The sequence below is a fragment of the Schistocerca serialis genome, chromosome 2, assembly GCF_023864345.2.
Source record: "Schistocerca serialis cubense isolate TAMUIC-IGC-003099 chromosome 2, iqSchSeri2.2, whole genome shotgun sequence".
Classification (NCBI taxonomy): domain Eukaryota; kingdom Metazoa; phylum Arthropoda; class Insecta; order Orthoptera; family Acrididae; genus Schistocerca; species Schistocerca serialis.
Window position 1 is genome coordinate 96,911,083 of NC_064639.1, and position 14,121 is coordinate 96,925,203.

The 14,121-nt window shown below is 40.4% G+C and overlaps 1 protein-coding gene across 1 annotated transcript in view; it reads left to right on the forward strand.

Moving 5' to 3' along the window:
- The window catches only part of LOC126456777 (E3 ubiquitin-protein ligase UBR5), a 342,260-nt gene that overhangs the window by 275,265 nt on the left and 52,874 nt on the right, over nt 1–14,121 (forward strand). Inside the window, exons 38-40 of the mRNA XM_050092547.1 lie at nt 5,972–6,191; nt 6,380–6,568; nt 11,849–11,974. Of these exons, the coding sequence (XP_049948504.1) occupies nt 5,972–6,191; nt 6,380–6,568; nt 11,849–11,974 (535 nt within the window). The remainder of the gene's footprint in view (nt 1–5,971; nt 6,192–6,379; nt 6,569–11,848; nt 11,975–14,121) is intronic.

The window sequence follows — 14,121 nt, forward strand, 5'->3', positions numbered from 1 at the left end:
GCCTGTGGGAGTGTACAGGGACATGGTGGGCTACTGTGTGCAGCATTACGAGGTCATGTTGCAAAGGGAAGGAAATAGAGAATGGGGAAAAAAAAAAAAAAAAAAACTATGCAGGTGCACTAGAGAATAAAAAGGTGTGTTTGAGGCCGTAGTTGGAGCAGAAAGGGCATAGAAGCAGTTGGAGGACAGAAACTAGAAAAAGCTGATGCCAGGAAACCAAGCACACTGTGCTGTGGGGCATGCTCGGCAAATTACGTGATCTAGCCATCTCTTGGTCACAGTTTGGTGGCGGACATCTATGCTGACAGACAGCTAGTTAACAGTTGTGCCCACATAGATTGCTGCACAGTGGTTGCAGCTGAGTTTGACAGGACTGGAGTGTGCGGTAGCAGAAGGATCTATGAGACAGGTCTTGCATAGATATATTATTAGGATATGAGCCACAGGGCAACAAGTTACAAGCAGGGGTGGAACAGGAACAGGCGAAGTTATTGCGAGGGTTGGATGGGTGGCAGAATACCGCTTTCTGAGGTTCTAGGGAGGATATTTCTCATTTAAGGACACTACATGAAATAGTCAAAACCCTGGCAGAGAATGTGATCCATTTGTTCTTATCGTGGGTGGTACGGAGTTGTAGGGCCATTTCTTTGCTGCCAGTCGGTGAGTATGTGCAGAATGGTAGGTGTTTGGGGAGACATGACACGAGAGATTGTTTCTGGGCAGAATGTCAGTTGTAATTTTCAGTTCAAAGTCATTGGAGAATTCCACCAATTATATTCTTTCACCCTTAATTTTTTCTACTCTTGGACCCTTTTTTTTCTGCCATCACTTGAACAGTAATGGAAAAGTCTGCCTATGTGCCTTTGCCCTTTTTAATCCTGGCACTATTGTGCTGGTCTTTCTTTCTTACGAATCCCTTTTGACTTGTTTCCACATTGTATATTATCCAGCTTACACCTGTTTATGTAAGTATTTCAAACATCTTGCCTCATTTTATGTTGTCGAATGTCTTCATTAGATCCATCATCTCTATGAAACTGTCTTAATGTTTTGTATGTCGTGCCTTCCATTATACAGTGCAACACCAGAACTGCCACTCTGTTAGCTTCATAGAGCAGACACTTTAATGTGAGCAAATGCGGACAAATCTGTCCCTCCCACAGGACTGGCAGCCCACTCCCTGGATTTGTACTCCTCTGAAAGCAAAACTAGCATATGGTCAATTGGATTGCTGACCCTTTCTAGTGTTGTGGGACTCGTACTTAAAACCTTTAATGGAGTAGGATTAGTCTCTTCATGTACTTCAAAGTAAGAAATGAAAATAGCGGCCTGTACAAAACACAATGCAAAGCAGACTTCGCCTGAAGATGGCAAGGAAGAAACTTGCTGAAACATTGCTGGAGAATAACACATTGACTCAGTTGTCAACCCAAGAAGATTTTATCATAGAAATTCGCCGAGAAATCCTGCATTTTCATATTCGCTACTCCCATAATCGCCCTGGCCTCCATCTCAGGTAACCCTGTGTCCCCGCACTTCCACCCAACAATTTCCTCTTTCTGTATCCTGTCACCCCCTCCCAATTCACATTCCCATGTCGCCATCAGCATGTGCCGCTTCACATTGCCCACTATAGTCGAGCCAGCCCATATACCTGCCACCCCTTCCTCCCACATTCCTAGCCGGTAAACAGGCCACCTCCCTTGAAGCTGCTGGCAACGTTCACCCTGCTCTCCAGCTCCCTCTCCCAAACCCTACCCAACACTATCTTCACCACAATCAGTTCGCCTGCCAAAAAATTGGCACTGTTAGTATACCTGCCGTTATGTAGGAGTGTGTGTGTGTGTGTGTGTGCGTGTGCGTGCGCGCTTTTGTGTGCCTATCGACATCGCTGTGCTTCTGATTTTTGGTGTGTGGTCTCCTTTAATACAAAAGTATTTACATTTTATGAGAACTTTATTTATGTAGTATAGAATAACAAGGCTCTTAAACTTTGTAGTTGCTGTGTCGTTTGTTTTATAAGTAATGAAATGTTTTCAAAGAACTTTGTCCTTCATCCACAAGTTGCTCAAGTATTTGGCAGATGTTTTGTATCAACCTTTACTCTTTACCCTAGTGACAGTAATATTCACACATTTGTTGCTTGTCAAATACATGCATGTCTAGCCACTAGTGCAGAATGGAGGGTAAAGAGCTACATTACTCCAGATCTTCTGTTTCAAATGGAGAATACAGTCCATTCATTCAATAATTTGTGGATTAAGCTTCTCGGCACTAGTGTTTCGTTTGTTCTTGTTTTACACCTCTTCTAATGTTAAAAAGATTATCTGAAACTGAAGTGATGGTCTAACGCCTGCAGAAAAGGTCCAGTCGTACTACACTATGTGATCAAAAGTATCCAGACACCTGGCTGAAAATCATTTATAAGTTCGTGGCACCCTCCATCGGTAATGCTGGAATTCGATGTGGAGTTGGCCCACCCTTAGCCTTTGATTACAGCTTCCACTCTTGCTGGCATGCGTTCAATCAGGTGCTGGAAGGTTTCTTGGGGAATGGCAGCCCATCCTTCACGGAGTGCTGCACTGAGGAGAGGTATTGATGTAGGTTGGTGAGGCATGACCCTCATCAACTGTTGGCAGTCTGTCAGTCAACAGATGAGGTCAGCATGTACGCTTTTGTGCTGTACATGTCTCTTCATGTTTTCATTTCACTATAACATTGGAAACAGTGGACCTAGGGATGTTTAGGAATGTGGAAATCTCGTGTACAGATGTATGACACAAGTGACACCCAATCACCTGACCACATTCGAAGTTGTTGTTGTTCTGCGGAGTGCCCCATTCTGCTCTCTTACAATGTCTACTGATTACTGAGGTCACTGATATGGAGTACCTGGCAGTAGGTTGCAGCACAATGCACATAATATGAAAAATGTATCCTAATATGAAAAACGTATGTTTTGGGGGATGTCCAGATACTTCTGATCACATAGTGTACATTTTAATTTGATTTAGCATGTTTTTGTAAGAAACTGATGTATTACTTGATTTATGTAAGCTTTTGTGCAGTAATAGAACATTTTGACATTATTAGTTATTAAATACAATTAGTTATTAAATACAAAATCAAATACGGGTAATGTGGGAGTAGGTTTAATAATGAATAAAAAAGTAGGTATGCGGGTAAGCTACTACGAACAGCGTAGTGAACGCATGATTGTAGCCAAGATAGACACTAAGCCCTCGCCTACCACAGTAGTACAAGTTTATATGCCAACTAGCTCTGCATATGACGAAAAGATTGATGAAATGTATGATGATGAGATAAAAGAAAGTATTCACATAGTGAAGGGAGATCAAAATTTAATAGTCATGGGTGACTGGCATTCGATAGTAGGAAAAGGAAGAGAAGGAAAAGTAGTTGGTGAATATGGAATGGGGGTAAGGAATGAAAGAGGAAGCTGCCTGGTAGAATTTTGCACAGAGTATAACTTAATCATAGCTAACACTTGGTTCAGGAATCGTGTAAGAAGGTTGTATACTTGACCTGGAGATACTGGAAGGTTTCAGATAGATTATATAATGGTAAGGCAGAGATTTAGGAAACAGGTTTTAAATTGTAAGACATTTCCAGGGTCAGATGTGGACTCTGACCACAACTTATTGGTTATGATCTGTAGATTAAAACTGAAGAAACTGCAAAAATGTAGGAATTTAAGGAGATGGGACCTGAATAAACTGAAAGAACGAGAGGTTGTAGAGAGTTTCAGGGAGAGCATTAGGGAACAATTGACATGAATGGGGGGAAAGAAATACAATAGAAGGAGGATGGGTAGCTTTGAGAGATAAAATAGTGAAGGCAGCAGAAGATAAAGTTGGTAAAAAGACAAGGGCTAGTAGAAATCCTTGGGTAACAGAAGAAATATTGCATTTAATTGATGAAAGGAATAAACATAAAAATGCAGTAAATGAAGCAGGCAAAAAGGAATACAAACGTTTCAAAAATGAGATCAACAGGAAGTGCAAAATGGCTAATCAGGGATGGTGAGAGGACAAACGTAAGGATGTAGAGGCATACATCACTCGGGACAAGATAGATACTGCCTACAGGAAAATTAAAGAGACCTTTGGAGAAAGGAGAACCGCTTGTATGAGTATCAAGAGCTCAGATGGAAACCAGGTCTAAGCAAAGAAGGGAAAGCAGAAAGGTGGAAGGAGTGTATACAGGGTCTATACAAGGGTGATGTGCTCGAGGACAATGTTATGGAAATGGAAGAGGACATAGATGAAGACTAAATGGGTGATATGGTACTGTGTGAAGAGTTTGACAGAGCACTGAAAGATCTGAGTCGAAACAAGGCCCCGGGAGTAGAAAACATTCCATTAGAACTACTGATAGCCCTGGGAGAGCCAGCCCTGACAAAACTCTGCCATCTTGTCAGCAGGATGTATGAGACAGGTGAAATACCCTCAGGCTTCAAGAAGAATATAATAATTGCAATCCCTGAGAAAGTAGGTGTTGACAGATGTGAAAATTATCGAACTATCGGTTTAATAAGTCACGGCTGCAAAATACTAACACGAATTCTTTAAAGATGAATGGAAGAAACTGATAGAAGCCGACCTCGGGGAAGATCAGTTTGGATTCTGTAGAAATGTTGGAACACGTGAGGCAATACTGACCCTATGACTTATCTTAGAAGAAAGATTAAGGAAAGGCAAACCTACATTTCTAGCATTTGTAGACTTAGGGATAGCTTTTGACAATGTAGACTGGAATACTCTATTTCAAATTCTGTAGGTGGCAGGTGTTAAATACAGGGAGTGAAAGGCTACTTACAATTTGTGCAGAAACCAGATGGCAGTTATGAGTCGAGGGGCACGAAAGGGAAGCAGTGGTTGGGAAGGGAGTGAGACAGGGTTGTAGCCTATCCCCGGTGTTATTCAATCTGTATATTAAGCAAGCAGCAAAGGAAACAAAAGATCCATTTGGAGTAGGAATTAAAATCCATGGAGAAGAAATAAAAAACTTTGAGGTTTGCTGATGACATTGTACTTCTGTCAGAGACAGCAAAGGACCTGGAAAAGCACTTGAACAGAATGGACAGTGTCTTAAAAGGAGGATAAAAGATGAACATGAGCAAAAGCAAAACTGGGATAATGGAATGTAGTCGAATTAAATCGGGTGATGCTGAGGGAATTAGATCAGTAAATGAGACACTTTTAGTAGTAAAGGAGTTTTGCTATTTGGGAAGCAAAATAACTGATGATGGTCAAAGTAGAGAGGATATAAAATGTAGACTGGCAATGGCAAGGAAAGCGTTTTTGAAGAATAGACATTTGTTAACATCGACTATAGATTTAAGTGTCAGGAAGTCATTTCTGAAAGTATTTGTATGGAGTGTAGCCATGTATGTAAGTGAAACATGGACAATAAATAGTTTAGACAAGAAGAGAATAGAAGTTTTCGAAATGTGGTGTTACAGAAGAATGCTGAAGACTACATGGGTAGATCACATAACTAATGAGGAGGTACTGAATAGAATTGGGGAGAAGAGGAATTTGTGGCACAACTTGACAAGAAGAATGTATCAGTTGGTAGGACATGTTCTGAGGCATCAATGGACAAGAAGAATAGATCAGTTGGTAGGACATGTTCTGAGGCATCAATGGATCACCAATTTAGTGTTTGAGGGCAGTGTGGAGGGTGAAAATTGCAGAGGGAGACCCTAAGCAGAATCAGAAGGATGTAGGTTGCATTATGTACTGGGAGATGAAGAAACTTGCACAGGATAAAGTAGCATGGAGAGCTACACCATACCTGTCTATGGACTGAAGAACACAACAAAAACAACATCAACAAAAGTTATTTCTTAACAAAATTTTAACATATTTTGGAGAAAGTGAATTTTTTTTGGTATTCAAACTGTGACTGGAGATTGTCTTATTTTTGTGTCTTACATACATTTCAGGCCTCAGCCAACAATTGGTCAGTCTGTGTCACATGATTTGCTGCTCGGACGCTGGAAATTGTCACTCGATCTCTTTGGTCGTGTCTTTATGGAGGATGTAGGGCTTGAACCAGGTTCTGTAGTGTCAGAGCTAGGTGGATTCCCAGTAAAGGAAGCGAAATTTCGCCGTGAAATGGAGAAACTGAGGAATTCTCAACAAAGAGATCTTACTCTTGGAAAGGTATTGGTGTTAGCTTATTCACTGAATTAATAATCATATATTTAAAAATATTATGTATATTTGACCTTCCTTGCTTAAAAATGTCATGTTATATTTGGGAGTATTAATTGATAGTACAGACATAATCAATCTTGCTACCTGTTTATTTCCCACACTGAAAATGTATTTTCAACTCGTTTTTGTTTTAGATTGAGCGTGATAGAACACAGTTGATAATACAAACACTGAAAGAGCTGAACACGCAGTACAACAATTACCACCGGAGGGCATCCAGCTCTCAGCCACCACTTGCAGTTAATAGAGTGAAAGTCACATTTAAGGATGAACCTGGTGAAGGGTCAGGTGTTGCACGCAGCTTTTACACCGCGATTGCAGAGGTATGTTACATTAAGAAAGACTCAATTTTTTAAACTTGGCAGCATGTACTGTGACACTGAGGTGCCTAAAATATTTTTGTAATCATATGTATTCAAGAAGAATATAATAATTCCAATCCCAAAGAAAGCAGGTGTTGACAGATGTGAAAATTACCGAACTATCAGCTTAATAAGTCACAGCTGCAAAATACTAACACGAATTCTTTACAGACGAATGGAAAAACTAGTAGAAGCCAACCTCGGGGAAGATCAGTTTGGATTCCGTAGAAACACTGGAACACGTGAGGCAATACTGACCTTACGACTTATCTTAGAAGAAAGATTAAGGAAAGGCAAACCTACGTTTCTAGCATTTGTAGACTTAGAGAAAGCTTTTGACAATGTTGACTGGAATACTCTCTTTCAAATTCTAAAGGTGGCAGGGGTAAAATACAGGGAGCGAAAGGCTATTTACAATTTGTACAGAAACCAGATGGCAGTTATAAGAGTCGAGGGACATGAAAGGGAAGCAGTGGTTGGGAAGGGAGTAAGACAGGGTTGTAGCCTCTCCCCGATGTTGTTCAATCTGTATATTGAGCAAGCAGTAAAGGAAACATAAGAAAAATTCGGAGTAGGTATTAAAATTCATGGAGAAGAAATAAAAACTTTGAGGTTCGCCGATGACATTGTAATTCTGTCAGAGACAGCAAAGGACTTGGAAGAGCAGCTGAACGGAATGGACAGTGTCTTGAAAGGAGGATATAAGATGAACATCAACAAAAGCAAAACAAGGATAATGGAATGTAGTCAAATTAAGTCGGGTGATGCTGAGGGAATTAGATTAGGAAATGAGGCACTTAAAGTAGTAAAGGAGTTTTGCTATTTGGGGAGCAAAACAACTGATGATGGTCGAAGTAGAGAGGATATAAAATGTATACTGGCAATGGCAAGGAAAGCGTTTCTCAAGAAGAGAAATTTGTTAACATCAAGTATAGATTTAAGTGTCAGGAAGTCGTTTCGGAAAGTATTTGTGTGGAGTGTAGCCATGTATGGAAGTGAAACATGGATGATAAATAGTTTGGACAAGAAGAGAATAGAAGCTTTCGAAATGTGGTGCTACAGAAGAATGCTGAAGATTAGATGGGTAGATCACATAACTAATGAGGAAGTATTGAATAGGATTGGGGAGAAGAGAAGTTTGTGGCACAACTTGACCAGAAGAAGGGATCGGTTGGTAGGACATGTTCTGAGGCATCAAGGGATCACCAATTTAGTATTGGAGGGCAGCGTGGAGGGTAAAAATCGTAGAGGGAGACCAAGAGATGAATACACTAAGCAGATTCAGAAGGATGTAGGTTGCAGTAGGTACTGGGAGATGAAAAAGCTTGCACAGGATAGAGTAGCATGGAGAGCTGCATCAAACCAGTCTCAGAACTGAAGACAACAACAACAACAACAACAACAACATGTAATGCTTTATTTCAATTCCTATTTTGTGTTCCATTAAGATTGTATTTCTGTTTGACATGATACTCCATTAGTTACTTTCTTATAAAGTTGCAATAGCTAGATCAGGACTGGCACATGAAAATGCAAAAGCCACTCGAGGAAATAACTCTTCCACAGCTCTGCAATAAATATTAGCAGCTACAGACCCACAACAGTTTTCTTAAAATGGAGATTCTCTTGGGACAAATTACTAAGCTTCTTTTGGAATGAAAAATGACCTCCAGGACACTATGCAAAGGCACAAAGTGTTAATAAGCTGACCTGACAATAATGTATAATTTTGAATTAGACAAAACATATGTAATCGTAGAGTACAAAAATACATCGTAATTACACTAAGAAAAATGGTTTATGGGTATTAATATGGTGATATTTGTAATCAAGGAGAAATACCTTCTCTCAAAATGTGCCTTTGCCCTACGCTGGCTGTCTTACGAAATTTGATGATGTCAGTATTAAAAACTGGCAATAAACACTAGTGCGTGCAATTGCATATAGAAAATATCGTGAGAAAGTACAATCACAACTCAAACTGTGCATGCTATTGCTGTAGTTTTTATTGTAGCAGGTTTGGGGAGAAAAAGGTGTGGGCAGTTTCCTTTGCATCAATTTTTACCTTTTATCAGTGACTGCTTTGTTGAATGGTAATATACATAAATTCTTCAGTCTAACGCAATACTCACAGCATAGACCATAAAGTTTCAGATGTGCTGCAAGTGTCACTGCCCACCTATGCAAATCAAAACAAACTTACTGAGAGAGTTATTGTTGTATGCCAATTATGTACTCTTAATACAATGTTGTCTGTGCCATTTGCAGCAGGAAGCAGGTTAATGAGTTGTACGGAAAATTGGTAATTGTCACAGAAGTTGACTTTTCTAAAAATATTATTGAATTCTGAAAGGCTTCCATAATTCTTAGGTGCTTAGGGGAGAGGGAGACGAGTGATTTATTAACAGAAAGAAGTGTGCTAGTCATTGTATTGCAAATCGCAATGATACTTTGCTACAGAAAAAATTTGTTGCCTGTTGTGTAAAGAAAGCTGAAGTAGTGCACTGAGTTGTAATGATAGAATAACAACCAAAAGGTTTTACATCAAAATACAAACTGAGAAAGTGTCCACTGATCAACCATCAGAGTGGAGACAGAAAATAGTTGTACAACATTGATGGTAATACCACCTTCCCAGATCTGTTTAGTGTACACAGGTGAAATCATCAAAGAGATTGGCATGGGGAAGACATCAGGATTTAGTGAAGCAATCCCATCTCGTATATGAAGTCTTCATGGGTTGTCAGCCGAGTAGCGTCGTCGTCTCATAGTATTCCTCTTCCAGAGGAGTGAGACTCTGAAGAAGTGTGTCTGTGAAACTTGAGGAGCTGGGAAGATTAAAATTGACATAGTCCCACTAGGCTGTTAACTCGTAGGCAGTCTCATGATGAGCAGCAGGTGCTGTGATGACACGGTCCTGTGAGGGTGAGAGCTCATAGCCAGTCTATTGGTACCGACACTGTCACACAAGGCAACAAGCATGTGTGGGCAGTCACAACAAATAATGCAAAGCAGTGCCCTCGGAGTTGCTAGTTTAAGTGCACGTCAGATATGACTCAGGTTGGAGGTGGTACAGCACCTTGGTGGGCAGCAAAGTGGCAGGAGCAGGCATTGTCCAGAGCAGAGACTTGGGGCAGCTGTTGGGTGCTTGGAGCTCGGGATGTAACTGGTTCTCTATGGGCAGATCGCCAACTTCAATACACCCTGCAGAAGGATACAAGCATCGTATCACGTGAACATGTGGCCGTGCAGACGTAAATTATTGCCCGTGACTGCAGTGCTGTGTGCTGCAACTTTAGTGACAACACTTGCATCCCTGGACGCTGTGGCAACTGCTGATTGCTTCGCTGTACGCAGTACCTTGCCTCTTCTGCTTACAAGTAACCTCCTTGGTGAAATGACTGTTTAGTTCTGTCTCTGGCCGTCCTGATTTAGGTTTTCCATAATTTCCATAAATTGCTTCAGGCAAATGCTGGGATGCTTTCTCATCCTTCCTTAATCCGATGAGACCTATGGCCTCGCAGTTTGGTCTCCTCCCCCAAATCAACCCAACCCAACCTAGGCGAAACAGTGACCGAAATACGCAGGGGTCAGCCGTACTTACTAAACAGGAACTAGTGTCATTTATGTGTGAGAAACATGAGTAAAGAATTACAATTTCCCACAGTTTCATATGAAATAAAGCATATGAATTGGCACAGGAACATACTGTACACCACTTAGAGCTGGCTTTAAATTGGACAAGGACAATGTGACACAGTGGACTTTTGCTGTGATAATGAACATCTCTTGCTCAGCATATTCCAGCATTGTATGTGGAGGGTTTAGTTGTTTATCTCCGACATATTATTAGACTGAGAAAGGAATGTGTTTAACTCTTAGGGCAAATTGTAAATGCTGATGGGACTCCTGTTTACTTTGACATGCCATCCAGTACAGCTCATGAAGAGAAAGTTGACAAAAGTGTATTGGTTCATACTAAGGGCATTGAGAAAATGCAGATCACCGTGATGACGTGTGTGCTTGCCAATGGAACAAAGATGCAACCCTACATCACCCTGAATTGTAAAATTATGCCAAATGAAAAGCTGCCATGTTGTGTCATATTTCGTTGCGATAGAAAAAGATGGATGACCTATGAGCTGGTTATGGATTGGCTCTGTACAGTCTAGAGCTGGAGGCCACATCATGCAGTAAATAATCAAGGATTGTTGTTCCTTGATGCTTTCAAGTAGTCCAGCAATTGGTTACTTGAAGGTGGTCAACCTCTGAGCGCTACCGGGAAGTTGATGAAGCCTTGAGTATCTCTAATCGCAATTGTGAAACAGATCTAGCATACTTGAACACATGTATTCAGTACATCAGCTGTGAATGGCTTTAAGAAGTGCTGTGTAACAAATACATAAGATAAAAGTGAACATGATGTACTAGGGAAAGAAATGCAAGACAACCATGATAGTGGCAGTGTCATTACAGATTCTCTGAACAATTCCAATGACCTACAGATGTCTTTATCTGATATTATTTTCTGTATACCAGTAGTTTTGCTGTCTCCTTCAGTTACTTGTAATAAGAAACCATTTGTAAGCATATGTACAGGTATACATGCTTTTCTTTAATCCCTTGTTGAACGGTGGTGGGTCATCTTATATTTGGAGTCATCTCGTATTCACCTGTTATACAATTTTTTCGGTATTACTTGGTAAGACTTTGTCATGCCACTGTTACGTGTGTGTAGTTTTCCCAGTTATTACAGGGAAGTTCTCTGAGCTGCTGATACAATTGTTATTGTTGGAGTGGCAAAGTGAGTTGATCTGCCATTGTGCTGAATTCTGCAAGCTAGTGCCGAAAGGTCCACTGCAGAAACAGTTAAAAGTATACTATAGTATGGTAGATTTGGTAGATTTACAATATCTTCCTGTAGTACCTCTAAAGTAATAGGGAGTGTTAATTTCCAAGGAATGGTATAACGTCCATTTGGGCACCATACAGGATTTATATGCATGAATTAATTTTGGATACCAACAGTGTTCCTGGACCGAATTAAGTGGTTAGTCCAGTATCATCTCTCCTACATTTGACCATTGTATGGAGATATGTTTTCCTGTAATACATCTTTACAAAATAATTGTATCTTTTAGTTATTCCATTTTAGGTAATGCTTTTGTATTGTTCTCTGGTCATTACCTGACCCTGTTAGTATGTCACTGTCTTAAATCATTTATATGGTATTTGTTACAGGCACTGCTAGCAAATGAGAAATTGCCAAACCTAGAGTCTGTTCAAGTTGGCACAAAATATGCACAGTACAATGTTCTTCAGCGCATGAGATCTCGTGATCGAGATGCTGTTAGAAGGCATTCACAGGTAAGCTTTCAGCTCATAATTTGTTTGCCACTATGTTCATTTAAGAAGTGAATCATAATTTATCAGTATAAAAAAAAATGAAAATGCAGTAATCATAAAAAGTCATGCACTGGCCAAAAGACACTAATACACCAAAACACTTGAGTTCCAAAAAAAATCAGGAATGGAAAAAATTCAATTCTGAAAACAAAACAAAACAAGCAAACAGGGTACATGGGAGCCTTGATCCAAGGAAACCAGTAAGTCTTCTTACAGTAAAAAATTATGCTTATAGCCATGAAGGTTAGAGGAGCTGAAGTGCAGCTTTTATTACTATGTTTTCATTATACGTTTTAAAAATGGGTGTACAGATTGATAAACACAAAGTGTATTTGAAGTACTGTACCCCCTTTACTCCTCCAGTTCATTGTGACTGTGTCATTTTCCTCATTTCTCAGGCATGTATACTCCCATTCTCCTTCAACCGATTCAAGCCCTCTGTCCTCCACTGCTTGTTGCCAGACCTCCAGTTTGCGCTCCACACCATTTTTTTGTTGGTACTGCACGAAACGATATCATCTACAAATAACGTGTACCAGGGGGCTTGATCTCGAATTCCTTCTGACAGGACAAAGATGTAGGGACTAAGTCCTGATCCCTGATGAAAGCAATTCGAACTGAAATACATCTATCATGCCTACATTGCTTATTGTCCTTCTTATTTCATTTTTGTACGTTTCTTATGCAAAATGTACGTACTGCTCTGATAGTAACGTCTTTCTCGTACATTTTTTCTTCCCGTAGCACTATCATATGCTTCCCAAGATCTACGAAGACCATATGCAATTCCTGATTCTTCTCACAATGTTTTTCCATAAGCTGGTGGAATATGAGGATTACATCTGTTGTTCCTTTTCTTGGCATAAACCCATGGTTGCCACGAGTTGTGGAAATTGGGGAGTATCAGGAAATTTCAAACGTGTCAGGGAAATTGAGGGGGGGGGGGGGGGGGTGGTTCAGTGGAAAAATCTCATTTTTGTCTACTCTCAGTAGGCAGATTGATTTGTTTACTGAGATGTCATGCATCGTCGCTGGCTGGGCACAGCCGAGTACATGAGCTGCTTCTGTCCTCCCTCTTTCGTACTGCTTCTTCCTTTTCTACCACACCCCTCAGCATGCAGTCATTGCTGCTACCACTTCTTGCTGCTAGACTAGCAGCTGTCAACAAGAGAAAGGGAGGTGTGAGGAGTGCTTTGTGTGGACCTGATTCTCAAAGATTGTTGACGCAGTGACCGGAGACAGTGGTCATGTGTACATGAGTTGTGTATGAGTGATTGTGTGAATGTGTGCATGCTCTCGTTTTCTGACAAAGGCTATGACAAAAAATTTAGTTGTGAGAGTGTGATTGTCTTTTCTATTTGTCAATATGGTGCCTGTGACATGTAAATAGCTGGGCACAGGGGTGGACATCCATGACTGGCCAAAACCACAGGCCATTTCTGTGGGTATCTCTAACGGATCGGACCTGCCAATCTGAAGCCCATCATTTTCCACTAATGTGAAGGCCCTGCCCATCAGATCTAGTCTCACTGATCTGCCTGCAGGCAAGGTCGGTCTGTGTGTGGCATAATGCAGCAGATTTTCATGGTTTATCCGTAGGCTCAGGACTGCAGTGCTACTCAGCAGGCTAGAGGCTACAGGCAATGGATTTCAGGAATTGGCGATAGTCTCACCGCAAGCACATTTTACAGTGTCGCATTTTATAGACATTTTATTTATTCTATTACATTTTTGGCACTTTGAAAGTAGTTTAACTATTAGAAAATATGGATGCTAAGAGGAAGAAAATTGTGGCAGTTACTGGCATTTTGTACGCTATATACTCGCGTATATTTCTTGAAAGAAAAACCACACAATACCTGTAAAATAGTAGACATTACACAGTGGGTAATAACCGACAATAACAAACATAGTAGAACCAGTGTTTTATTGACAGCCGCTTATAGTGTTAGTTTACACCACTCTTCCCTGCCTTATACACTTCTTTCAAGAGGCCTACTTTTTCTGATGGTATTTTTGAAATCAGTGAAGATATTTAAAATCTGTCTTGCAACTCCAATGAAATGCGTATTTTTGTCATGAAATGTATTTCGTTTTGTTGAAATAAA